This window comes from Meriones unguiculatus, chromosome 1 (assembly GCF_030254825.1).
Source record: "Meriones unguiculatus strain TT.TT164.6M chromosome 1, Bangor_MerUng_6.1, whole genome shotgun sequence".
Classification (NCBI taxonomy): domain Eukaryota; kingdom Metazoa; phylum Chordata; class Mammalia; order Rodentia; family Muridae; genus Meriones; species Meriones unguiculatus.
This window is the reverse complement of record NC_083349.1, coordinates 155,712,672-155,740,555: the sequence shown is the minus strand read 5'-3', so window position 1 is coordinate 155,740,555 and position 27,884 is coordinate 155,712,672. Positions and strand designations below refer to the sequence as shown.

At 44.5% G+C, this 27,884-nt stretch overlaps 1 protein-coding gene across 3 annotated transcripts in view; it reads right to left on the bottom strand.

Moving 5' to 3' along the window:
* Slc36a4 (solute carrier family 36 member 4) overlaps window positions 1-27,635 on the bottom strand; it is a 32,515-nt gene extending 4,880 nt beyond the window's left edge. The window contains exons 1-10 of one of the 3 annotated variants that reach the window (XM_021635178.2): window positions 27,464-27,635; window positions 15,193-15,316; window positions 14,159-14,249; window positions 12,951-13,039; window positions 11,359-11,454; window positions 10,338-10,422; window positions 8,519-8,746; window positions 6,712-6,810; window positions 4,109-4,278; window positions 334-503 (exon numbers count right to left, since the gene is read on the bottom strand). In XM_021635178.2, coding sequence (XP_021490853.1) covers window positions 334-503; window positions 4,109-4,278; window positions 6,712-6,810; window positions 8,519-8,746; window positions 10,338-10,422; window positions 11,359-11,454; window positions 12,951-13,039; window positions 14,159-14,249; window positions 15,193-15,316; window positions 27,464-27,509 — 1,198 coding nt within the window. In that variant the 5' untranslated portion in view covers window positions 27,510-27,635. Of the gene's footprint in view, window positions 1-333; window positions 504-4,108; window positions 4,279-6,711; window positions 6,811-8,518; window positions 8,747-10,337; window positions 10,423-11,358; window positions 11,455-12,950; window positions 13,040-14,158; window positions 14,250-15,192; window positions 15,317-27,463 lie in introns of those variants that run through there. The other 2 variants (XM_021635179.2, XM_021635181.2) reach the window with 2 other exon arrangements.
* Between the last annotated feature and the right edge of the window lie 249 nt (window positions 27,636-27,884).

Below are 27,884 nucleotides of genomic sequence, written 5' to 3'. Positions count from 1 at the left end.
ATAAGTCTGTCTTTGCAGTAGAAAGATGCTGAGGCTACTTTAACCAGGCGAGCAAAGCTGATGTCCTGATGTGGTGCACTGAGCAGTGCCCAGCTCACTCTTGGGCAACTCTTGCTAACAGTTTTAACACTAGGCCAGGAGTAATGGTGCAAACCTGTCATCTCAGAATTTGGGAAGTTGAGGCAGGAAGACAGCAAGTTCGAAGCTCCCCTGATCTGCAAACAAACATAGCCCTGTTTCTAAAAATTCACTGTCTGCAAATGCATAATTTAGGCAACTCTGATTTTAGCACATGCAAGTCAGCTACTATGACAGACATGTCCTGATACTTACAAGTGATACTAACCAAGAAGGACCGTATCCCAAAATCACAGATGCGCCTCCATTTGGCATGAAATCTGGCAGTAACTCCAGGGATAATGATCTCAGCTGGGACATAGAACTGAATTGAATAGGTCACAAAAATGCCAAAGGAATACAGAATTTTCACTAACTGATATAACCTGTTGGAATAAAGAAATTCAACATTCAGTTTTTCTTACTGTGAATCTGACTTTCCTCCTTTTAATTTTTAGAGGGCAAACAAGGACAATAGAACATAAGCCAGTTTAGAACCCTCCTAGTCGGACACGCTTGTGTGGGGGGGAGCCAACCAAGCCAGATGTGGTGGTGTACAGCTACAATGCCTGCACTCACGAAGCCAAGGCAGGGGGCTGCTGTAAGTTCCCCATCAGTCTAGGCTACACATGTAGTAATTTCCAGACCAGGATGTGGCTACAGAGTAAGAACCTGTCTCAAGGAAGAAAAGAAGGAACTAACCTTCACTAACTTTCGTGTCTAGTCCTCATACAGACTCCTGGCTGTGACTAGCCTGGTAGGTTGAGCACAGAATTGGGGGCTCAGAAGACTGCCTTTAGGGCCAAGATAGTACTCTGTGCTCACACTCAGCACCAAGAAGAGATTTTCAAAGCTTTCCAAGGCAGTATTTTTGTCTACTCTGTAAAAACCTGAATATCCTTGTTACTTCTTTAAAATACTGAGTCACAGCGTCCCTGATCTACAAGTAGAAGGAAAAAAATGTATTAGGCTCTAAATCTGAGTTCTCCTTGCTTGACATTTTTGTTAGGCAAAGGTTACAAGGAGGGCAACTGAATCATTTCAACCAGCAGAGTTCTCTAAGCTACATTTCCTCCACGTGTTAAAAATCACAGCAGTAAGGAGACAGATTTGTTGTTTTGTGACAGAAACTTATCCCTTTGAGGTTAGGACTTCAAAACTGTGCATCAATGTTCAGTATTATACACATCTTTAGAATTCTCTAATTACTCATTTTATGTGATACACAGAGGGTTACACATATTAACAGGATCCAGGGTACCATGACAGGGCAAGGCAAGGCAGCTATTCCTCCATCTTTTATTGTGGGCAATGTTGTTTTAGGTTTAATTATAATTTGATCTCCTTGATGGATAATCCCATGGAAAATTACACATATATATTCTAGAAGCTGAGGTCAAGATGCCCCAGCTAACTTCTCTTAGCTTCTGTTAAACTGCTTGCTTTTGCAAACCTCCCTTCCAGCTAATTGCTTATCTTAGCTTCCATTAAACTGCTTCCCATGCAATTGCTAAGCGAGGTACCAGGAGGATGTGGTTTTTGCCTTTAAAAGCCCCTTGCTCCACATGCTCAGGGCTAAAATTGGGTCCCAAATACATGAGTGTAGTCCCAGCCAGCTAGAATAAATACTTAAATTGGCTGCAAACTGTGTTCGTGTGGTCATCTCTGGAGGGCTCCCCGTAAACAGTAATATTTAAGATCATGTATAAAGTGTATGATAGTCTTTTGATTTCTACCTTGGTGATGGCCCCCTGCTAAAACTCAGCATGCCCTTTGTTTTCTATGTTTTTAAAATTTATTTATTTATTATTTGTGTTTTGCCTACATGTATGTGTATCCACCATATGAACATCAGGTGCCTTTGCAGGCCAGAAGAGATTCCCTGGGACTGGAACTTCAAATCACTGTAAGCCATCATGTGGGTGCTGGAAACAGAACCTTGCCCCCTGGAAGACCAGCAAGTGCTCTGAATGAGCAAGCGTGGAGCCATCTCTCTCAGAGTGCACCTCTGAGTATATACCTTTGTCTAGAGAAAGTGGCACTGTCAGTGAAATAGTGAGAATGTACAGACTTAAAGGCTGGATAAACAATGAACCTAACTCCTCTGAGCTATGAATGATAAAATTAGTAAGCTGTATTTCTACACTTTGTGGTGTTTTTTTTTTTTTTGTTTTTGTATTTAAAATAATCAACAGAAATGTCCACTTGCATGTCTTAAGGAACACACTGGAAAGAGGCTATAGCTGGGGTATGCTGTGTCTCAGAGGCAGTGCTGAGAGGAGCTATGCTGTGGGGTGGGGCTGTGAGCCCCTCCTCCTGTGCTCTTTCCCTGTGGAAACATCCAGGCCACAGCCTCGCCAAGAGAGGGATACACACGGGAGAGCGCTTCTCCTGGCAATGATCCAATTATCCTAAAAGGATATAAAGGACTCTACTTTCAGCAATGCGATTAATTAGGGCTTATGCTTATTTCTGACATCTCCAGACTTGTAGCGGTAAGAAGTATAAACAGCTCTCTAGTCTGTGCCTGAGAAATGATTCAATAGGCTTTTTCCACAGCACAGTCATCTTAAGACTAAGTAAAAGAAATAGGGCTGGGTAAAAGTAGATTTGAAAATAAGGCAAATAACTTAATTAGGAACAAGGAAAGTCCTCAAATTTGGAAACAGTAAATCTTAATTTAAAAATTACCCAATAATGTATTTAGCCTGGGCCTTAAAAGTTAACTATAAATGCTTGTAACCGAAAACATGCAAAATTAGCAAATGACTATTTTTTTTTCACATATTCTGATAGGCAATTATAGAGAATTAAATAAACATTCTCATTAGTTCATTATTCATTTAAAAGAGGAACACTGCTTTCTTCTAATTATATTTTATTGTGTGTTTTCAAAGTATGAGTGATAATATACTTTAAATGAAAACACTATTTTGCATATAAATATAATTACATCCCACTGACATAAAGCTGGAGTTACACAGGCTATGATGTGATTAGTGTTAATGCCATTCTATATGCAGTACTATTCATTAGTGTTATATGGAGCACCATTCCAATTTTTTCCTCATATGCTAGAGAGGTGAGCACTACACAAACTGGCTTTTCAACCCTGGAAGAGTAATACAGGAAAACTGTTCAAACACGCTGTATACAAGCATCCATTTCGTTTTTACTTGTTTTCTGTTTCGAAAACCCATTTATTTCGACAGTTGGCATCTGTACTTTCAATGATATGTAGCGGTTTTTCTCAGCTTTTCAACCTTTGTTCTCATTTCGGTACTAAGTACCCACAGAGCTGAGCGCTGAGCTGCACCCAGGAGCTCAGGACGGAGCACAGAATCCCAGAACACTTCAACCTCTGAAAGGACAGCACCACCGAATCTCTCAGCCAGGGGACTATTAACCCTTATTACGTTAACAGGTCCACACTTATTACCTTAACAGGTCCACAAATGCAGACAGTGAGCCAGAAGGCAGGCTGCTCACAGCCCGCCCTGTGGAGAGGCTCTTTCTCTCTACCCTGACCTGTTCTGCTTTTCAAAATGTCTACTGTGTCTCAGGATGATTTCTGGAGGCTTTTTTTTTTTCTAGCTAAAAAATCAGGTGACTTGCTAGGCTTTCTTGAGGCTAAACTATGCTTGAGCAGTCTTTGAATCGCAAGTCTCACTTGCTCTATTCTAACTTCATGTAGTCCTGCCCGGTCCCCCACGTCTTAGCTGGGGACAGGAGTGTGTATCTGTCTGCATGCTTGCTCTTCAGTCCCTTTTCCAGTAAGGCTTTCTGTAAATAAAGACTGTGACTGTTTCTCCCCATGTCTCATGTTTAAAATTTTAAGAGCCTGTCAACTGCGTGTTTAGTCTCCACAGATAATGAAATCATAGTAAAAGGTTTAAGAGCTTAAATCATAAATCTAAAGACATATCTTCCCCATTGAATCTTAGTCAATTATATCTGACTAAGCGAGGGCCGATAAGTGGGCTCCACCTACCACACGTCCTGGGGAAGATTCAGTGTTATGCTGCCTTTGATTTCATCACGGAAACACATGTAGCCTAACGTGGCCAGGCTGATGTACAGCACTGTGACGATCGCCATGCCGATGTTCAGCGCCTGAGGGAAGCGTTTGGACTCTCTCATTTGGTTTTCCAGCGGAAGCACCTAAGAGGAGAACAGAACTATTTTTAAAGGAACAGGATACAGGATTTTCAGAATAACCAGGGTCTCTCACAAGTTAGCCTTTTGTAGTCTGTGGAAAAAAAAAAAAAAGTCCTTTCTTCATGCCACATATAAGTGCTATTTTCCTATGTGATATGGAGACATATCTATGTATGTACGCTTGTGTGTGTATATTCTCCCGTTTACGTGGTGTGTGGTTGATTCCAGTGTATTCCTGTATCGCTTTCCACCCGGGCCCTGGGGCTTTTTTAGAGAGAGTCTCACAATGTAGCCTGGAACCATACAATGCAGCACAGCCTGAAACTCAGAGCCTGCCTGCCTCTGCCTCCCCTCTACATTCTGCGACTGAAGGTGCACGCCTTGGTTCCACCTTGTTTTCTGAGCCAGGATCTCAGGGAACCTGGAGCTTCCTGACGGGGCTGGACTACATTCCTGTGAGTTCTAGGGATCTACCTGGCTCCACTGCCTAGCACTGGGGTTACAGACACACCTGTACCCACTTTGTTATGTGGGCGACGGGATCACCCTTGTGCTGCAAGCACATTACCAACTGATCCACCTCCTCAGCCCCTGTGCTCTGTTGATTTTTATATTACTTTTTTCTAACTCCTAAAAAGATTTGAAGATCAGTTCTCGGCAGGCGATCTGCTGGTTATTTTTATATGCCTTTTCTGGTTAGAATAATTTTAGATTTGTTTTTTTTTAAATGCAAAGGAAACACAGATGCCTCCCACATGCCCTTAGAACAGCTTTCCCACAATTAACATTCCATGTTACCAGTTGTCACAACTGAGTCAGCACTGGCCAAGCACTAGTGACTGAACCCCAAATTAGATTTCGATTTCTCTAGTTTTTCGGGAATGACCTTCTTCTGTACCAGGAGCCTGTCCAAGACACCCACACTGAACTTATCACCCTGTTCCCTCGTTGTCCTGTAATCTGTCTGGTTTCTCAGTCTTGACTTGTAGAAATCCTTTGCATGACACTTCTCTCATCTGGGTTGGCCCTAACGCCTTCCTTGTGACTAGACAGGTGCTCCGGGCCCCTGAGCTGCTGTTCTTGCTACATGTTCCATCATGACTGGTGACTTGTGCAGTTCAGTCTGGCCACTGCTGTAAAGCCACCTTCTCCCCAACCCCTCACCATACTCCGGGTCTCTGACTCTAGCCCATTCTCCAAGAACTAAGTGTGAATTATCTATACCTGCTGGGAGGAGGAGGCTCTGCAAGAGTCTACCTCAAAATCATTAGTTCAATCCTTTACACCACTGTGGACTTCCGGAGATTTGCTGGGGATACTGAGTCACAACCCAGCATTCTGCCATGCGCTCTTCGCTCATCCTGCTCCAGCCTTTGCCACTGTGATGCCATCAGGTGTGTGTACTGTGCCAACTGCCTCATCACTGACCCTCTGAGTACACCCTTTCTCTCTGGCCTATATAGAGACTCATCTTGAATTCAAGGTTTCAGTCTTCATCTGACGGTTTTCTCCACAGAACTTAATTCCTTTCTTGGAGCATGGCATTTGTCCTTTTTTGTAGTCCCTTTCCTACTTTTCTCTCTCTCACACACAAACAGAAGTGTGTGTGTGCACACACACTATCGAGCAGTTATGGACATGTATGTGTGTACTCATATACATGTGAGCTTTTACTTGCTCTGCTCCTGAGGGCTTAGAAGCAATACTCTACCCATCGCACGCTCAGCATGGAGATCTTAATTCTAAATGCCATGCTCCAAGAAAAGAACTAAGTTCTTGGAGAATGGGCTCAAAATCACCTGTAACTCCAGTTTTGCCCTCAACACCCTCTTTTGCCCTCCATAGAAACTAGACATGCACCTGGTAAACCACCATGCTTGCAGGCAAAACACCCACATGCATAATAGAAACTTTAAAATTAAAAAAAAAAAAATGTTCTATTTGGGCATGTTTGAATATGTGCAACATAGACAAAACAAAACTGTCCGTGAGCTATAGTTCTGAGGTTATGTGATGCTAACAAGACTTTTCAGTATGCTATCATAAGGCTCTTACAGGTTTAAAATTATTCCCAATAATGCTAAAAATCTAGTCTAATATCATCACTTAGCCTACCGAGGAAAGGACTAAATGCCTAAGAAACATTTCTAAGGTTAAGTTACTGTTCGGTAAAGAAACCAAACAATAGTTCAAGTCTTCCCCACTCACTGTTAAGTCTCAGATCCAGCACAAGTCTCTGGCTCCACCCAGCCCTCCTCACTCCAACCCCCTTACCTTATACGCCCATTCCCCAGGGCTGAGTTCCTCTTCCCATCCCTGCCCAATTGCTATATAACTCAGCCATTTTGGCTGAGGTATTTTTATATAGTTTGACTATATAAAATTTTGTGTTAACTTAAAAGTTAAAAAAAAAAAAAAGTAATGGGTAATTCTTACCACTCCTATGCCTTCAAATGCAAACACAGCGGTACCAAAGAACAGTGGGTATTTCTTCCACCCAGCCACGATTGGAAGGTTGTGGGGATCTGGCATGTTCTGCAGGAAAGAGGGGAAAAAAACCAAAGAAACGAGGTTATAGCTTTACCTAATGCGAATTATTTAAAATTAAAGAGAAAAATCAAAATCACATTCTGCCAAGCTTCACAAAGCAAGCAAGGTTACAAAATTTAGTAAGCGCTTTCTATATCCTATGTTCAGGGAGGCTAAGCTGTTAGGGTACAGTTGCAGAAGAAACTGTTTCCCTCACACCCACACATTCCTCCTGAGAACATCTGTCCACTGTTCCAGGCAGCACACGGGGTACATGTCCTACTGTATGAGAAAGACCCCCAGACGCCAGGCACGGCTGTTGGCTCCATGTATCCCCATGCCTTCATCTTCCTAAGACTCTGAGCCTCCTGATTTCCCTCCCAGCCGCCCTGGCACAGGTCTCCTCTGGTTTCGGTGTTTGCTTGACACAACATACACAACCCGCTCCTCACAGCGTGGCCTCACTGAACACACACAACCCGCTCCTCACAGTGTGGCCCCACTGAACACACACAACCCGTTCCTCACAGAGTGGCCCCACTGAACACACACAACCTGTTTCTCACTGTGTGGCCCCAATGTCCTTAGTTGCTTGGCACCAACTCTTATAATGCTTCCCCATGTCCTGATCAAGACAAAGTCACTGCAGCATGTTTGGCTCAAAGCCACTGACCACAATGGCCTTACTCCAGACACCAAAATCTAGTCCTTCCTCGCCACCATCTTCTTCTCTGCCTTAACTACGGAGTAGAATTCAAAGCCAAGGAAAAAAGATATACAGACTGGAGTGTGGAGGCACGTGGCTAACTTGGGGAAGGTGGAGCCTGGAACAGTTAGGGCATATGCAGAATTTCATAACAGGAGAAGCAGGAATCTGAGCGAGCAGGGTACCAAAATGTCTGGATCATCTGCTACTGCTCAATTGTCACACGAGTGAGCAGTGTGTCGTGACCCTCCTTGTGCTCTTCCCTCTCCTGGGGGATCCCCCTTCTCTGCTCCACCCACATGACCAGCTAAGGAGTTGTGAGCCTCACAAAGGCTCAGGCAACCTTCGTTCCTACTGGTCTGAGAAGCCAGGGGAAGGAAAAGTGAAGCAGACCCAGGATATGAGTTTGTGTGAACTCTTAATGGAAATTTTATTTTCTTACAAGTAATATAAAAGGTGGATTAGACCATGAGGAATAAAACAGGGATCCTCAACTTTCATGTGGGCCACTGGCCTCTGCCCAATGTAACTGGCCTAAGACTGCTGAGACTTCAAAGAGTGACCTCCGTTCCCATTACTGCTTCAAACAAAGCAGTCACAAACTGGTGCTGTGGCCGTGGAGGGCAGGTGGAGAATTACATACACACTCACCCTTGTGGCTGTCTCAAAGCTCAAACGCACCAGTGCAGGACCTCAACGAGCTGAGTCACTGGAGGCTGTGTAGTAAGAGCACAATCCTGATCTCACGGGCACTCTAACAGGGAAGGTGGGATGTTTGGAAACACTGAACAAACCCACAAACATCCCCATCCACACTCACACCAGACCAATTTGAAACCTATGCCTGTCACATCTTAGCGTCTCCTTCAGGCGTTAACACTGGGAAATCAACCTTTGCTGCCTGTGTGCCACATATGTGGAACAGGTCTCTCCATGGGACAACTGTCACCTCCAAAGGGAGTTTCACCCACATGGGAGCACAGCATGGTTACCCAAAAGCACACTTACCCTAACAACATACTGGTAAATTATCACAAGACTGGCAGCCATGGAAATGTTGGCAAGGAATGAAAGTACAAACAGATTCTTCAGCTCACGAATGAAGACCAAGAGAATTATAAGCGGGAGGAAGCAGAGCATATAGACCCTAAGGTCCACACTTCTTCGCTCACATGCCTGAGACAGATCCGAGCTATTTGAAACAAACGCTGTGCTCTCCAGGAATCCTTCGTGAACCTGTAGTACAGTCACCAGGGGAGGAAGGAAGAAGGAAATTATCCATCAGCTTACAGTCATGAGAGAGACAATAAAATTCACACCCTCTACAATCAAACCATGACAGTGGTGCCCCGTGAGGTCATGGCACAGTTTCTAACTGTGACGCTGGTGACCAGAGAAATCATCCCACAGGTCTTGCCTATGGTGGTGCTGAGGAGTGGGTTTTAACCAGTGTGTACAGTAATGTGCACTGCCACCAAATGGAAGGAAAACTTCTCCCAAGAGTGACAACGTCCAGTCCACACTTCTGTGACTGCTGCCTGCCCTTGCCCGTGTGGGTGTTCACTGCTGCCTCAGGCTGTTTTCTAAAGTCCGGCTCCTTGTCTTTTTCTGTGGTTCCCTTTATGCTTCTAAAAGACTTTCATCATTCTAGCTATAACAGACAATTACTCTTTCCAATCACCCAGGGAGCTACTTTTTCTACCTCATCTTCTCATGACTTAAATTTTCCATTAAATTCTGGAACAGACAATGTTTCATGAAAGAAAGTCACTCAAAGCCTTTAGATGTTCTCTTTCTCTCTCACACACATACACATCAAACCTAAAAATCTACCCCATGATAAAGCTATTACCAGACATGAACAACCAGGTGTGACAGTACATACATAGGAACCCAACGCTTTAGAAACTAAGGCACCAACATCCTGAGTTCAAGGCCATACTCAACGGACAAACAACATAATAGTGTAGCAGCTATGACTGAGGGCTCATTTCAGGAAAGCACCCTGGAAGCTCAGGGGATGTCAGGCATGTACACAAGACTGTGCAGCAGTTACTTCCAGGGTAACCGTAAGGGTTAATGCTGTGTTACAGTTTATAAACAAATCCACAGGCATTATTCCTACATTCAAACAGGGCATGCTAGCAACTCTCTTGGGAGAACTAGGAAAGACCCAGAAATGACCAGTCACGGTGGTACACACCTGAGGTCCCAGCACTTGGGAGGTAGTGCAGGAGGATCAGGAGGTCCAAGGCCAGCCTGAGCCACAGAGAAAGTTCAAAATGAGCCTGAACTAGGTGAGGTCATCTCAAAAAGCAGTAAGCATGGCGGGTATGGATAACAAGCTCCATTACTGCCATCTTGCATGGGCCCAGGCAGGCTCTCTTCCCAGCATGTGCCACATGACTGCAAGATGGCAGGTGTTTTCTGAACCTTTTTAAACAACAGCAACAGTTACTGAACCTTGGGAATAAACACTCATCTTTTTACCTCATGCTTTCAGCTGCCGCAGACCATCTTATATCTCCTCTAAAGAACATCAGCAACAGAGAATGTCGCCCCAAGTTCTATGCACATACTTTTGAGATCTGAATTTGAAATAATCTAGAAACAGTAAACCATACCACAGTTGGCCCAAAGGAACAAGTGGGGTCGACATAAGGTTGGTGCAGTGATACCAACCACATCAGAAATGCAACTGGTAAAAGAGAACATTAAAGAAGAGCCTGAAAAATGACTGTGGGTGAAATGTCACTATCCTCGACCATGGCTTCTGGCATGCAATAAACAACACATCCAAAGAAAACAGTCTCAGGAACATACTCACTTGTTTCACATTTTCAGCTAAGAAGACAATATAGACGCTGCAGAATCCCAGTTGTGTTATCACCAGAAAAAAGTCGACCACAGTCCTGAAAACACAATCCCAAAAGAAGTGTCACCAGGAGCTCTAAACAGGCAGCAGAGCTCATTTCTCTCATTAACTATTTTAAAGCATCTTATAATAGCATGTTTTCTATTTACTTACTGAGATAGTGAACACTCAAACACTTGTTTCATCTGAAGATCACAATCAGTAAGGCACTAGACTACCACAGACAGTAAAAGCATGCTTCTCTCAGGGACAAGGCAGAGTTTTTAACGTCACCTCCTTCTGCAAATCTGCTGTGTCTGAACAGCTGCTTGCCCAGTGATTTTACAGAAATGTGTTCAGACTTGGGGTGGCTCTTAGTGGAGCCTTTCACCTAGTATACCCAGGGACCTTCATTCAAGTCTCAGTGCTGAAGAAAAATTCATGATTTAGACCACATCCATCCCTGCTACTTATCAAGATCTTCCTCATGGTAGCCTCCTGTCATTTGCACACATGGGAAGTACCTGCTACATCCCGAATCAATAAGAAAGTAGAATGTAAGAGGACTGGAGGTGTGAATCAAACCTCTAAGGAAACATCTTTGGTAAATTTTGTTTTTATTTTTTTAATGACATGCACTAGAAAGTTCTAGAACATAAACTAGTTATGCAGAAGGAGGGAACAACTACTGCCAGATATCTACATGATGTCATTAGAACATGGCAGACCACAGGTACAGCATCCTGAATACTGGGCTTGGAGCAAGGTCAGGGCACACAATCAGACTGACTGACTGACGACTCCTATCAATTGTCATCAACAATGTAAGACAGCAAACTGGGAGAGATCAGAGCCAGAGTCTGCCCAACTGTAAAGACCCCTGAGTATGTTCCCACAGCTTTGCCAGACTTTGGGGTCTGTCTTGTTTGATGAAAACAGTTAAAACTTAACATGACTTCAACACACAGTCATCAGAAGGAAGGCCAGTGCTCACCGCCCCCACGCTGCCTGCCGCTGAAGGCAACTCCATGGGCTGGCCTCCATCGCAAAACTCACAGTGTCACTGTATCCCAGCGTTGACTTCTTAAACCTGGAAAGTATTAAATTGGTCTATAAGGCCATTCCATGAAAATAGCACCAAATAAATAGAGATTTGTGAACTCAAGGTTGTACATTAGATCTGTTTTCAAAGTGCAAACATCTGTGTACTCATGAGCATGACTAAAGAAATTTCAAAATATCACTGTCCTGTGGTGGGCATAAAAAATTTTACTAGCTGCTGAAGTTTTCTTATCTGCAGATTTCAAACAACTTTGTATTGGATGCTTCACTGATTTAAATATTTCAAACATCTAAAAACACCAACTATGGTGCTCATTTGAAGATCATTCCATCCTGTGACAGCACTGTGTAACAGTGTGCCAGGCTCTCTACTACAGTTCTGTATAATCTTTAATGTCTCATTTAATCTTCAGAACAGCTCCATGAAGTCAGGGCCATGTCTCCATTCTCTATTCCACTTTCTTCCCTAGAGTATACATCATTATTTAAACAACATAAATGAAACAGTTTCAAGAACATTTAATGAAAAGAGTTGGGACCAAACCACTGGTCCACTATAATCCAAAGCATTTTAAAGGCTGATTTATTGTTCAGAAGAAGCATTTTCATGTTACATAAAAAAGAACATATTATCTTTCCAACAGTCTGTCAGTAACCATCACTAAAAGTTCTCTGCCCCAAACGAACTCACTAAAGAACTGAAGACCTGAGGTTATCACTTCAAGTGTGCAGCTCCTAGGTTTCCTCAGCACTTCCCCACTCTCCTTCTCCTAAATAAAATAACCCACCCCCATCTTCCCAAGAGAGCACCTTTTGAATGTCTGTCGTCATGGGCCAGTGAAAGGACTCAGCAGCTAAAATACTTACCACAAAAGCCTGACAACCTGAGTTCAGCCCCCTAGGGGTCCCCTAAAGTGGAGGAAAGTACTGACTCCACAAGGTTGCCCTCTTGCTTTCACAGGTGTACTGTGCCATACGTGTGCCAACATACATACATCATATACATATACCAATAATAATAAACATTTGAAAAGAAACTTCAGTCACCCCTCCATACCCCCAAGATCCTCATGGGTGCGTTAACCAAGTGCATATGGAAAATTCATAAAAACATATGTCTGTGCTGACTACATATACAACTTTATTTTTCTTGTCATTATTTGGCAGCTAGTGTAAAATATTTGTGTGCACCGCATGAATAGTCTATTAAAGATGACTAGCATCTGGGAGGGTCTGCAGAGGCTTCATCATTCTGTGTGAGGGATTGGAGCACTGGTAAATAGCAATAAGAATTATGGAACCAATCCTCTGAGAACACCAAGGGATAACCAGAAATAAACCCTGACCACATTTAACTATAGAAAATGCCAGCCTGTGCCATGGTCAGTGTTTTAGCTGTATGTATGCGGTGGAAGGAAATATAACCTCTAGATGCAAAGCACAGTACATACATGACACAACGATGCTCTAAGTAAACATGAAACTTTACAATTAATCAAATAGACTTAATGAGTCCACATTTACCTCTGACATAGAAAGTGACTGCAACGTACCAATATGTGCATACAGTGGACGGAAATAATTCCTATAAACACAAGGCTGATTGGTCCAAGCTGCAAAGAAGAAAACATGGAAGGCTTAAATATGTATTTTTTAAAAACTGAGTGAGCTTAGAAGCAATGATTCAATGGACAATTCATTTACAATGAAAAATTGTTGGTCTAATGATTAAATCATCACAGACATGAAGAAAATTAGTCTTAGACAATGCTTCCTGGCTGACTTGACGGCCTGTGTCAGAGTACAGACACTCAGCAAAGAACGTGGCACACAATGTCACATCCAGCACAGCAAGACAAGTCTATGGCATCAGTGTCTCACTGGCATAGTACTCACTCATACAGCCTAGACAAAAAGATCATTACCCTTCTACAGATCACTCTTTGAGAACCCGCAGCAGCGGGTGTCAGGAGCAGCAATTGGGACATACTTCTTTCAAATAGTGTATGAAAACTTTCAAGTGTGTACTCGCCAAACTCAGCAATGCCTGGATTACCGCAGGGTAGCACAACCAAGGCAAAGCTCAGCTAAACAATCAAAAATCCGGTTACTTTACATAGAGGGCTGCTAGACCTGCAAAAAGAGGGGACAGCTACAACCTCTGTGGAAACCACCCCAACCAAAACCAAGCGTATCTAATTTACTCCATCCATGAATCTGCTTCAACAAGGTTCTCAAATGCAGTAATTATAGTAACTGCCTCTAACCATTTTTTAATTGTGTTTAAAAGACATTGTTACTCACTGCAAGTATTTTTCTTAGGTATGAATACTGCACACATATTTATTCTGACACTAAAATACTAATGAAGCTATACCATAAAAATAATCCATTCCCTTAATACATTTGTTGCTATGGGTATACTGCTTAAGTCCCTGACAACCCCCAAAAAAGACACACCCACCTCTTCAGAAATCAAGACCTGTGTTAGGTTTGAGAGCTTGCTTCTGTTGTTAAATATTAAAAATAAGTAATCACATAGAAATGAAAACAGTAATTCTCCCTCTGGGCCAGTACCATGATTACAGTTGACATAATTGTATCAGAACAATAGCCAATGGCCACCTACATGTCCTCTGACCAGGTTATACTGGATGAGGCTAGATGGTGCTTTGAAGTCATTTTTGCAGACAAATAACTGTATGTGGAAGGGAGGGCACAGACAGCCTTACCACAATGCCTGCATTCTTTATTGCCAAGGGGAGCCCTAAGAGGCCAGTTCCGATGTTGCCCTTGAGAAGATGCATCAAAGTTTGCAGGAATCTGGAAAGTGAAAATTGTCAGGTTTAAGAATTCAGCCTAGGGACTCACATACCAAAGAACTGTTCCCATACCAAAGAACTGTTCCCATCCCACCAGCAGGTAATAAGTCACCCTAGGCTCCAGTCCTATTGTCACTCAACAAAAGGCAAGCACAGAGAATTGTTGTAGAAATGAACTGTTTAGTGAAAGTGTTGTACACACAGAACAGTAAATTAAACTACAATTTTCTCATAGGCCAGTTTGCTGCCATGGTGTCAAAAACACTGACGATCTGGCTGGTAAAACAGTCTAGATAATCACAGTTCTAAACCTTTGATCTATGATGGTCTCCCTAAGAGGAAGTCACAGAAGAAAAATATGTATCCAGGTTTTTAAGCTACCTTTAGGTAAAATAGCAATTTATATTATCATGAGCTCCCTACGGACTTGACCGTGGAAGTTCACTAGAGGAGATCTCCTTGACTGAGAAGAAACAAACGGAAGTTAAGAGGAATACAAAACTCAAACTCATAAAACAAAAATAACTGCCTAGAGGGTTTTTTGTTGTTGTTTTGTTCTTTTAGTTTATACTCTTGATCAGATCACTAAATTACTATTAATGCGAGAATTCAATGCTCATAAGACACCAGGCTTTCATAATTCGTTCTTCCAAGAGCTTGTCTCATTCTGCACGAGCCATTCCCACGCCCACAGCTCCTTCCCATTCTTCTGACACATGTAACGCTTGTGTCTTCTCACTGACATCTGCCCCTGCGGGACACGATCTGGTGTCCACCCTGCTAAAGAAATCCCCACGCTGTTCAGTAATGCCCTTCTCTCGCAGAGGGCTAACGCCTGGGAGTCTGACTCTTCCCTCTTCCTAACCACCCCGTGCCGTCTGCAGCGTCGTGGGAAGCACCGACTGTGCTCACACTTCTGAGCACCCGAGAGCCCTGGCACTCACGAAATCCCGTGCTGCCCATCCAGCTGGTAGTGCTTCTGTGCAGGCAGGAGCATCTGCTCCTGTTCCTCGTCTGATGACCCGTCCAAGTTCTGCTCGTTTATTAAGGGCCTCATCACGTCCATATCTACAAAACAGAAAACAGTCCTGCACCACTGCTTACAAAACCCAGGTAAGGCTATGGCTCCTCAGTTTTTAAACATTGGCAAGTGTCAGTCTAGAGAGATAGCTCTCAGTTCTGGAGTTCTGATCCCTGGCACTCACAAAGATGCCAGGAAGCCACGGCAGCCCTTGGGAGACAGAGATAGACAACCCGCTGAGTGACTAACCAGACTAGCAAAGTACCATAGACTCTGAATTCAGCAAAAGATCCTGTCTCAATACAGAGAGAACAACCTAGGAATATAATGTAAGCTTCGGACCTACAGATACACACACATACACATACATGTGTGCCCACACACATGCAATCATGCATGCACTCTGCACACTACACAAGCATACACTCATATACAGGTGCATGTGTGCATGCACACTCTGCACACTACACACATGCAGGTATACATATACCCACGTACATGCCAGCATGCATATACTCTGCACACACACGTGCATGTTTGCAGCAACCCATGAAAGCATGCATACACTTTGTACACACATACACACACATGCATGTGCACATCCACACATGCAAACATGAATCTACTCTGCACACACACGTGTACACTCACACAGGGAAGCATGCATGCACTCTGCACAGACAGACAGACAGACACACACACATGAAATGCCATCTGTATTCACTGTAGCTGAGCACTTTAGTTCACCTTAGCCCTTCCAGATCTCGATATTGTCACAAAGAAACAACCAGACTTACTTCCTGGATGTTCTATTTGAATTATACAGTGCAGAGGAAAAAGCTAAAGTAATATAGAAAACAATTCTTATTTCATCCACATGATGTTTACAAGACAAAAAAAATGTGAAGAAATAGTCAAATGTATTTTCCATATCTGGTCAGTTTCAAATCACACTGTAACAGGTGAACAATAATCCTGTTTTTAAATGCTTAAAATTACAGCCGTTCAAATGTTAAAATTTTAATATCAAAATGTTCTTGTCTTTCAAACAATGTTTTCATGTGACTTTTTTCAACTGTCCTTTTATTGCAAAAACAAAAAAATCACTAAATGTGAGTTCACTAAGACTGAAGGACAGAGATTTTAAACACTTTCACCTTCATCTACCACTCATGGTAAGCTGCCTCACCAAGGGATGGAATAACTATAGTTAGAAATGATCAGCCTTGCCCTTCAAACTCTTCATTTTACAGTAATTTGGGGTTTAAATTTGATTCAAAAAAAATAGTACTGATGCCATTTGCATTCTTTGTAGACTTTTCTAGTTTTGATGATTTGCTGCCATACTTTTACCCTCCCAAACGCAGACTCGCTTCCGTGAGTTACTGCAGAGCTTGCGCACGGTCTCAGATCACCCACTCTACGGCAGCACCTTTCCTAAGAACTAGAATGACCTCTTGAGATTCCACGATAGAATGCTCATTTCCCCAGCTGCACCAATTAGCTCCTCTGTGCTCCTTCAGGACAGGAGGGCAAGGGCATGGCCACAGACTCCACTTACCTGGGTTGTTCTGCTGGTCACCTGTGTCAGTGCATCTTTAAGGGGTGTCCTTAGCTCTCCTCATGTCCTATCTATCAAGATGTTTCTATCTTGACAGTTTAAGATTTTAAAATCATGTGTGTATGTGCATTTGTACGTGAGTCTGTGCAAGTGTGAGTGCAGGTACCTATGGAATCCAGAAGGAGGCACTGGATCCCTTGGAACCAGAACTACAGGCGGTTGTGAGCTGCCTGATGTAGGTACTAAGAAGGAAACTCAGGTCCTCTGCGAGAGCAGTATACATTCTTACCAGCTGAACCATCTTTTTAGCACCTGCCTTGACAGCTTTCACTGCAATACAATTTCGACCTACTATCTGCCTGCTGTAGTTCAAGTGTGAATTGTCCACTGGCTCATGGGTTTGAACACTTGGTCCCCAGTAGGCACTGCTATTTAGGAGACGGTGGACCTAGTTATAAGTGGAAGTTATAACTAGTGGAAATTAGTTATCAGTGAGTCTCTAAGCTGGCAGGCCATGAGGTTCACAGCCCAGCCTGCTTCCTGTCCTGTCTCTACTTCCCGATTCACTGAGATGTGAGCAGGCATGCTCCCGCCAGGACAGCATCCCCTGCAGCCATCACTCTGCCAGCATGTTCTCTCTGCCATGGTGGACTACGGCAGCCCCTTGAATCACAAGCAAAGATACGCCTCCCTGTCACGCATTTGGTCACAGCAAGGGGGTCAGTAGTCCACAACATAACCATTCTTTCTCCTGTGGCTGTCCTGTGTTCTGTTTTCACTTGCATTATTTCATGTATATGTTCTTCCCATCATGTCTCCATTTTCCCCTTAGATTTAGATCTATGGTCAACATCAGCATTCACTGCAGCTGTCTGACAGTTTCCTCAGTCACCCAGAAGTTTATGACGACTAGAATCTCTCAGAGAAGCCTTGTAGGGCTTGCTAACAAATGGACACAGTCCGCCCCAAAGGTTCTGACTAGGTATGCCTGGGCTGGAGAGTCAGGCCTTGTGACCCTGCTATGGTGAGAACATAGTCCCAGCAGATTCTTCAGAAGGATTCACTGCTACATTATTTTCCGGGATTCATCCTTCCTTCAAAACTTAGTATACAAATACTGGGTCTCATATTTCCATACTTTGTTTCTGTTGATCATCCTCCCCTCATGCCCCCCACTTTTCTCTCACTATCCTCATTCCCCCTTTGAGCCTCTCTTCTGCTCCCATGTCCCCCTCTTTCATCCCCGTCTCCTCCTTTCTTTCCCTTCACCATCAGGGCATGAGGCACCTCTGCTCTGCTCTGTCTAGCTCTCCTCTATAAGCAATCTTTGCCAAGGATGCCCCTCAGACCTACTACCAATAAAATTCCTTTCCTGGCCTCAGGCCTTGAACTGATAACTTGAAGATCAGACCTCTCTCTCTCTTAACACTTCAAGATGATCACACTGAAAGAGATTTTCCCTGTGTTTCTTCCTTACATGCTACTCCTTCATCTTCACAGATCCTAATGCCACCCCTGTCCATGGCATGCTGTGCTCCTGTCCACTCTCCATGCTGTGCTCCTGTCCACTCTCCATGCTGTGCTCCTGTCCACCCTCCATGCTGTGCTCCTGTCCACCCTCCATGCTGTGGCTCTGTCCACCCTCCATGCTGTGCTCCTGTCCACCCTCCATGCTGTGGCTCTGTCCACTCTCCATGCTGTGGCTCTGTCCACTCTCTGTGCTGTAGCTCTGTCCACTCTCTGTGCTGTGGCTCTGTCCACTCTCTGTGCTGTGGCTCTGTCCACCCTCCACGTTTACAGCAGCATGATAAACACAGTTTCTTTCTCCACTTCTCAATGCCTTGGTGCTGACAGTATCCTTGGTTTCCTCACACTGTTTCGTGAATCATTTACTTTTGCTCCTTACTGAATTCACAGGCTTGGGACTGACAGTTTAGGCATTACGATTCAGGCAGTCCAGTCTAGTGCTAGCTGGCGCTCAGCCTATGAGTTTTTAATGATTTGATAAGGTTTTTAATGATTTGATAAGGTTTTACAGCACTGGGAGATACTGTAAAAATCTATGATTACATCACTCCTGTGAACTGGTGTAACTAACAGAGGAGGTAAAATCATCTAAGCTATGGAAAACACAAATTTCAGCCACCCATCTAAATTCATGTGTCTTACAATTCACTCTTCACTGCCTTGAGTCTTGCGGTGGTTCCTCTGACTGTTATCCTCGGCGCATTATCCATGGGTTATTATGTAGGGCTGCCTTGTTTCTTGCCCTCTAGGACCATAGAATACACAGTGCTAGACCCGAACACAGTGCAAACTCACAAGGTGGCAGGTGTTTCCCCACGGCAGGTCTACTGTGATACCATCCCATAATTGCCAGCAAAACACATTGGGATCAGTTACGTGTATCTCCTCTTGGAGCAGATTCTGCTTCCTTCACTGTTACGCTCCACACAACACAATGCCATTGTTTCCCCTCCAAAACCATCACTGGAGTTTTGCGAGGGTCACTGTAACAAAATGGGACTTCAGACAACAGGCATCCAAAGGGCCAGAAGCCTGAAATAAGAGTGCTGGGAGAAAGGGTTCCTCCAGGGGCTGAGGCATCCTCTGTCCCATCTTATATGTGGTTATTTCATGTTCATGTAACATCCCCCCATAACTAAGCCTGTGCCCTCTCTGCTGCCTTCTACAGCAGGCCCTGTCTCCAAGTAAGATCACCTCCTAAGGTACTGGGCAGGACTGACAGACATCTCCTGGAGAAGCTAGTGAGCCCACATCAGCCATCCCGTTATTTTCATCAGCTTCGGCTTTCTGCCTCAGTGCACCCTGCTGCCCTGTGGGCTCTTGATCTCATTCACTTTGATCAGCTTAGCTTGTCCAGACTACCAGTTACACCCACTTTTTAATTTCTTTCTGCCTTGGTCTATGCTGTAGTGAGTTCGGTGTGTGCTCCAAAAAGATAGCTATCACTACCAACATTTCAATACCTCTACCATCTATTATTTGAAGCCCACTGCCAGAGAGATCACAGCAGCCATGAAAATTCAAGGAAAAGGTAAGCTCTCTCAAGACTTTGAAAACGGATCAACTCTGCTTTTATTGGTATAGGTGGGGAGTTTATTTTTGGTATCTTTTTTAGATAAAAGCTGAGAAAATAACCTACAAGTATTAAAATGGCTGTAAATAGTAGTTTTATAATTTTAGCTTGACTTTCAAGTCAGCAAAACAATGTTCACTTGACTCCTACTTACAGGGCAGCTGGGCTTTTACTCCCTCCTAACTTCGGTTGTTTAGCAATTGTTGAGCACCTAAGTTCCACTTTTCCCTGGTTCTAAAGCCATTCTTGATGTTGTAACAATCCAGGAAACAATAGCCATGACTTACTAAAAAAAAATTTCTTTTCTCTGCTATTTCTTTGCTTTTATTCATTTTCTTGAACATCTTACTAAGTTAACACTCCTCTAACCTTCTCATAAGGAGATTTAAAGAAATTAATTTGTAAAAGTGGAAACTGGGAGAAAAGTACTTAACAGGTTAGAAAATCAGGAGTATGCATTTATGTAGTATTTTGATTCTGCCACAGAAGCAGAACTCAGCGTCATGGTTCACTGATAGCTAATTTCTGCTCCTGTGCTTAAATGGTGTTTAAAAGCAGCTGAGCAGTCCCTGTCAATTCCTGCTGTTTCAGACTATGTAATGTTAAAAAAGTAACATTATATAGTTGGAGATATTATATAGCTTTAACTAAGCTAAAAATATTTAAAATAGGGTCAAGTTCTAGAGCTGACTATATTAGCCTGAAGGACACTGAGTAACCCAAATCTAAAGAACTACAAGATATTCAAATGCTAACACCAGGAAAGCTGTATCTAAGAAGCTACAACTTAAAATGTTCATTAACGCCCACTTCAACCACAATTTCTAAGGATGAGTCTGCTCTAAAAAAAACATAGTTACTCATAACTCTCAGAAACTCCACAAGTCACTCACTACACAATGTGAAGTGGTAATTTGCTCTGAATTTCAAGACATAGTATGTAATACAGCAGTAGTGTCTTGTGTTTGACCACCTAGAAAATGCTGTGATTTAAAAAACAAAAACAAAAACATTTACTCTCTAGCACTAACGCTGGCATTGCGCAGGAGACCACAGGGCACACGCCAAGCCTGAACCTCTGCCTGCTGGTGAGAGCACATTTAATAGTGTGTTGTGTTGAATCTGATGAGTCTAACATACTGTCACCTGAGCAGATAAGCAACATAAGAAGTAGGGTGTGTTACATCCTGTTTTCCATACTGACTACTTGAAATCCAGACACACGCACTGCAACTACTTGGAGATCAACCTTGCAAGTGTCTGTTAGACAGTTGTAAGCAGAAGCGTAAAGTCGCTGGGTGACCTCTTACCCAAGGCCTGTTATATCACATATACAACAAAACTCACAATTTCTACCTCTCAGAGGCCTAGAGGATGAAGTGAGACAGAAGGCATGAAGCATGGAGCCACCCACAGCACACAAGCCACCAATGGGTGGCAGTCCCAACCCCTGCTAGGTAACAATGCTACAAGCAAATCACACTTTCTAAAATTTTAAAGTACAAATCTTGGACAAGAAATTAGAACTAACTTAATAAAATAATTGACAATGAGCATTTTGGAGCTATAAAGTCTCCAATAAGATGCATTTGCAAAGATGAGACGTTATAACAGCTAAAAGGAAACAGAAACAGAAACTACTGCAAAAATCATCCTCAGGACTCTGGCTAAGATGCTCAATCACCATTCAGAAAGGCAAAGAGGTTGGACATCGGAGGAGGGAGAAAACAGCGAACAGGACAGGAGCCTACCACAGAGGGCCTCTGAAAGGCTCTACCTTGCAGGGTATCGAGGCAGATGGTGAGGCTCACAGCCAAACTTTGGGCAGAGTGCAGGGAATCTTATGAAAGAAGTGGAGATAGTAAGACCTGGAGAGGACAGGAGTTCCACAAGGACAACAACAGAGCCTAAAATTCTGGGCACAGGGGTCTTTTCTGAAACTGAAACTCGAGCCAAGGACCACTCGTAGAGATGGCCTGGAACCCCTACACAGAGGTAGCCTATGGCAGTTCAGTATCCAAGTTGCCTCCATAGGAATGGGCCAGGGACTGTCTCTGACATAAATTGATTGCCTGCTCTTTCATCTTTCATCACCTCTCCCTGAGGGGGAAGAAGCCTTACCAGGCCACAGAAGAAGACAACGCAGCCACTCCTGATGAGACCTGGTAGACTAGGGTCAGAAGGAAGGTGAGGAGGACCTTCTTTTTCAGTGGGCTGGGAGAGGAACATGGGTGGGGACAGGAAGGGTGGGATTGGGAGGGGAGGACGGAGGGAGATTCAGGGGGAATACAAAGTGAATAAACTGTAATCAATAAAAATAATTTTAAAAAACAGCAAAAACAAAACCAAACAAAACAAAAATCACCCTCAGGAGACCCAGGGGGATAGCTCAATAGGTAAGGGTGCTTGCTACCAAGTTTGAAGACCTGAATTTGATCCCTGAGACCTACATAGTAGAAGGAGATAACTGACTCCCACAAGTTGTACCCTGGCCTGTACACGTGTGTGTGTGTGTGTGTGTGTGTGTGTGTGTGTGCACATACACACTCACACACGCACACACAAAATAAATAAATTAGTAAATTATCTTGTAATAATAATCATGGGTGATGATGATACCTAAAAACACAACGTGGTGAAAGATTTAACAGAGTTAAGAACACACGAAATGACATCTGAATACTCTGTATCAAGTAATTCAAAGTTATATGAGCCTTTGTAGTTTACACAGTCTGTTATTTGGTGAGTTTTAGCCAAGCAGTAAATTAGACAGTTCTAACAAAAGCTGTGGTAAAACAAATAAAATTAATAATGCCTGATAAAATACTAATAAGCAGTGGATTTCAAACTACTAGGGCACAGTTATTTCCATTTATAAGTGGATAACTTATAAAAGAACAAGAACACTCATTTGATTCAATATTCTACACCCTAGATAGAAAATGTATCATACTTCCCCCTGGTGGGGTGACCTTGCCAGTCCACAGAGGAAGAGGATCCAGGCATGCCTGATGAGATATGTTAGGCCAGCATCAGATAGTAGGGGAGGAGGACTTCCCCTTCCAGGGGACAAGGGGTGGAGAGTGGGGAAGAAGAGGGGGGGAGATTGGGACTGAGAGAGGGGACTAAAATCGAGATTAAAAGTGAATAAATTGTAAAAATAAATAAATAAATAAAATGATAAAATAGACATATATTTTTTTTAAAAGGAAAAAAAAAAGAAAATGTATAAGCACACACTGAGACTCAAATTAGGCAGAACCCAAATGTTCTCCTATAGCCCCCAACTCTTGTTTCAGCCTCAATTGCCTGCCCTAAAATCAGCTTAAGCTCCAGTTGTAGCTAAAGACTGACAAACTTAGCAATACATCCTAAAGCCTCACAGTGCTCATTACTGTCACCCAGTAATTCTACTTCTGGCAAGCTACTAATAAAGATGTTTGCTGAATCATAACTTCTTAAAACCTGCTAGGTACACAGAAATAAGCAAGTTACTATGCTCACTAAGGCATGCCCGCCCTATAAGACACAAACCTGACTTCACATTGTGGTTACGAAGTCTCTGGCCAACAAGGGCAGTCAAAGACAAGTCAGGAGAGGGACAGCAAACTCATACCACACTCCACCATTTACAAAGTGGAAATGAAGAGAAGAAAACCCACCAACGTGGGAACAAGCCAGCAGGGAGGAGATGAACCACAGAACCACCTGTGTCCTTCTCAATGAAAGTATTTAAAACATTAAGTGAATGCCATATTCCTCTTCTTGTTCCCGCAAAGGAAGAAACTGCTTCTATCTTGGCAATGAGAAGATAAGGTCAAATCGTGTCTTTAATGAAAAACAGCACAATGCTGCCACCCAACCCTGTGAACCACTACCTTGATCATGAAATAAGACTTCATTCCTGTGGTTGGGCGAAGAGTATGTAAGAAACGGTCTGGAAACCCCATGGCTTGTGAAATAAGGCCCAGCCTTTGAGCTAAGAAGCTCATCCTCTGTCTCCAGCTGTCTCTCCACAGATGCCCAATGCAAAAACGCCCTCTACATTATGTAACTCTCCGCCACCGTAGAAAATAAAAAAGCCTGTGGCTAACAATGCAACAGCACTCTCTAAAAGATAATTAGCTCCTCATCCTGAAACTACCACAGTAATAATTTGGAATAATTTTGTATCCATTCTCTTGTTTTCTCCCCCCCCCTCGCCTCCTCTTCCCTTCCCTGCCCCCTCCACAGCTTCAGGCCTACCTATATGCTGACAATTTCCAGACTCTGCTCCCTAGACTTCACCTTCTAGTAACTCTCTACATGAACAAGCCCTAAACCAAACTCCTCATCTTTCTCTCCAGACTCACATGACTTCACTCATCTGACAAATCACCTCTTAAGTCAGGGCTTTCAGGGATCACATCTATTGGTACCAATTATCTTTTACTTTATTTTTTAAAAAGAAAAAAAAAAACTCTATGGTTTCTGTGAGGAGGCCTCTGACAAAGGCCCCACGGATGTTGCCTGTGGGCTGCCTGCCTGAGTGTCCTCCCACCATGGCAGCTAGCTTCCCTTCCAGTTAGCAATCCTAAATGAGGGAGCAAAGAGGAAGGCACAGAGCCTCATATGGTCTAAATCATCACACCAGCCAAAAGCTAATCATCAGGAGTACTTAAGTCCAACACATACTCAAGTGAGAGAAAACAAAGCCCCTTTATAAAGAGGGAGGCGTGCGGGACTGGACAAATTATAAATTTACCGTAAGCCCTCAATCCAGGAAGCCTTCCTCCCTCAGACATATGGTTCCCTGCAGCCATCCTGCCTACCTCCACCCAGTCTCTTGGGAAACCATTCTCATCAACATTACCCACAGTCTAATCACTGCTCTCTGTTTCCATCACTGCCACCATGCCAGTCTAAAGAGCATGATGGCCCCTTTCCTGAACTTGCGGAAAGTCCTCCAGTTCCTGCTTGTGCCCTTTAGTCCATTCTTCCCATGGGAACCACCATAAGCACGCTTTATTTTATACTTATTGATTTTTTTAAGGTCTCATGTAGACTAGGCTGGCTTCAAACTTGTTATATAGCAGAGGATGCCCCTGAACTTCTAACCCTCCCGAGTGCTGTACCACCTGTAGCACTTACGAAGTGCTAGGGATCAATCCCAGAGCTTAAGGCATACCACACAAACACTCTAACAGCTCACCCACATTCCCTTCCACCTCCCCCATAATCCTTTTATAACCTAACTCACACAGGGCCCACCCTTTAATCCTGGCACTTGCACTCCAGAGGCAGAGACAGACAGACCTCTGAGTTCCAAGGCAGCCAGGGCTACATACTAAGACGCTGTCTCAAAAACAAACCTGAGATAAATAAATAAACCTAAGTCAGTCGTGTCACTGTAAATACTCAGCTCATCCTCACTTCCAATTCCCTCATGATGCTCTCTTTCCCACTGCGCCCTTCACTGGACATGCTGCATAATTACTTGGTTGGCATCTCTGCTGTTCACCGTCTGTGTCTGCTTACTGAATACACTGGCCAAGGGAGCAGCATCCTGATGGATTTTTTTTTCTACTTGTTTGTTTGATTGGTTGAGGTTTTCTTGGGGGGAGGACTTTTTTTTCATGGTGTATCCTGTGCCCTGAGCTACACAGTGAGACCTCACCTCAAAGATCCACAAAGCAGAGGGCTGTGGAGGAGGGAACCAATGAGCTTTTCCAGTTAACAGATATAATACAGGGCGAACATTTTTCCATATCGGGTTTAACAGCTAAATAGTAGATGACTGTATGGTGAAATCACACCTTAGCCCATGGCCTTTCTTTGGACAATTGGACAATAATTACCTTGACCCTTACAAACATTGCAATGACAGTCATCTGGTAGATATTTGTGTGTATGATGAGTGACTACAAGGGCACATGTGCCATAGTGTGTGTGTGTCTGTCTGTCTGTCTTCCTGTCAGTCAGAGGATAACTGAGGTCTCTTCTCACCTCCCACCTTGCTTGAGGCAGGAACTCTCTTGTCTCTGCTGCTGTGCTATGCATTTGAGCATACAGGTGAATCTCCTGCCTCTGTCTCCCATCTCAGTGCACAGGAAGGACAGACCCCCACACTCCATCCACTGCCTTACACAGGTGCTGAGGTCTGAATTCAGGTCATCAGGCTTGCATGGGAAGTGCTCTAACCCACTGAAACATCTTCTCAGCCTCCTACAAAGTTTTATTAGATGATTTACTTCTTTGAGAAAGATCCCAGACATTAAGTTGCTGAATGAAAAGATACACTTTCTGGAGGGAAGAGGTGGGGTCAGGATCTCGCTCTGTGGACCAGACTGGCCTGGCACTCACCGTGTGGCACAGGCTGGCAGCCCAGCTGCCTCAGTCCCATGAACACTGGGATTGCAGAGATGTACTATTACCACACCAGCTTTATGTCTTAATGATGACATACCAACCTGCCCCTGCCAATCTCCTCCCACCTCACGAAACGGGTTATCAATGAACCGAAAAGTCAGCTAAACTTAAGTCTGTAGTAACGGGGCCCTGCCTTTCATGAGCTTAATGGCAAGACAAAAGAACTTGACTCCCTGAATTCCTGTGAGGATCGAGCGGTCACTGGCTAGCATAGCATGCAGCACCCTGCTTGACAGGCTGCTCTCAATGAAAGTGACACCTGCAGCTTCTACCACTGCTGTAACTTTAAACAGAACAACCACAAAGTGCTGGCACACGCTTACGGGAGTGCCAGCCTATGAATTATAGTATGTATTAATTTAACGTCTTTCTTCAAGACTAACACCCTGCATGGAATTAGAAATATTCGTAAACGCAGTGACCACTGGGAGGACATCATTTTATTCTGACGCTGGCTTCTATTTTCTTTCTGACAGCAGCGAACAGAAGCAAACCTTCCAAAACCGTGAAAGCAGAGCGCGGGCACGTTAGCACCCAGGTGTGTCCTGTTCCCCAGGCAGCAACGTCCAGTTAGAACAGTTAGGCAGCGAGGAGTCAAAAGAGGCTTACCCTGGAGACACCCAGAGTTGAAACCTTAGAAAACAAAACAATGGCAACTTCCTTAAAGCATCCTGGAAAAAAACAGGGTGGCAGCAGCTCCCGCCTCCCTTTGACGTGGACAAACAGGGCGACTGCCCGCGCTGGCGCCCAGTGCTACATGCACAAGCCCGTGGACAGACAGATGGACAGAAAGACAGACAAGAGGCGGAAGACTCGCAGGCAGACAGCCGCCCACACCTACAGTGCAAGGCCCCGCCAGGCCTGGGGACCACTGTGCGGTGCTGGCCCTGGAGGGGCTCCCGCCGGCCCGGACCCCAGGGCCCACCAGCGTCTGCCTGGGGTCTCTGCGGACCTCATCACCCCGTCACCCAGCTCTCCGTGCGCGCGCCGGGACGGCCCCGCCAGGCGCGCGACACACCGGGAGCCCGGATGCCGCCGCCGCGGACGCGAAGGCCTGCGCTCCCTGACTGCGAACGCTGGAGACGCCCACGCCCCGGGTCCCGGTCGGGCCCCGCAGACACCCACCGAGCTCCTCGCATCCCGCCGCCTCCGCCGGCGCCGGCGCTTCCATCCCTCGGGGGTCTCCAGGTCGCCGCCGCCCGCTCCTCCGCCCGCACCGCCGAGCATGCGCAGAGCCGCCCCGAGGGGCGGGGCCGGGCCGGCCTTGACCGTAGCCCACGCGGGTCTCCGCCTCGCGCGGTGACAGGCGTGGCTCCCGGAGGCTGAGGACCGATTGTCTGAACCCCGGGGCTTCGCGTGCGGGAAGACAGGGCCTCGGACTGAGCAGAAAGCTGGCAGCCTGCAGTTTCGACGGCCAGCTGGCAGTCGTCCTGCACCCCAGTACGCTCGCAAATGCAGCTGGACGGAGTCGGGGGCGCCGTCATCTTAAAGACAGCTGGCGCTAGGGTTAAGGCTAGAAGGGAGGCGTCCACATCGTCAAGCACTG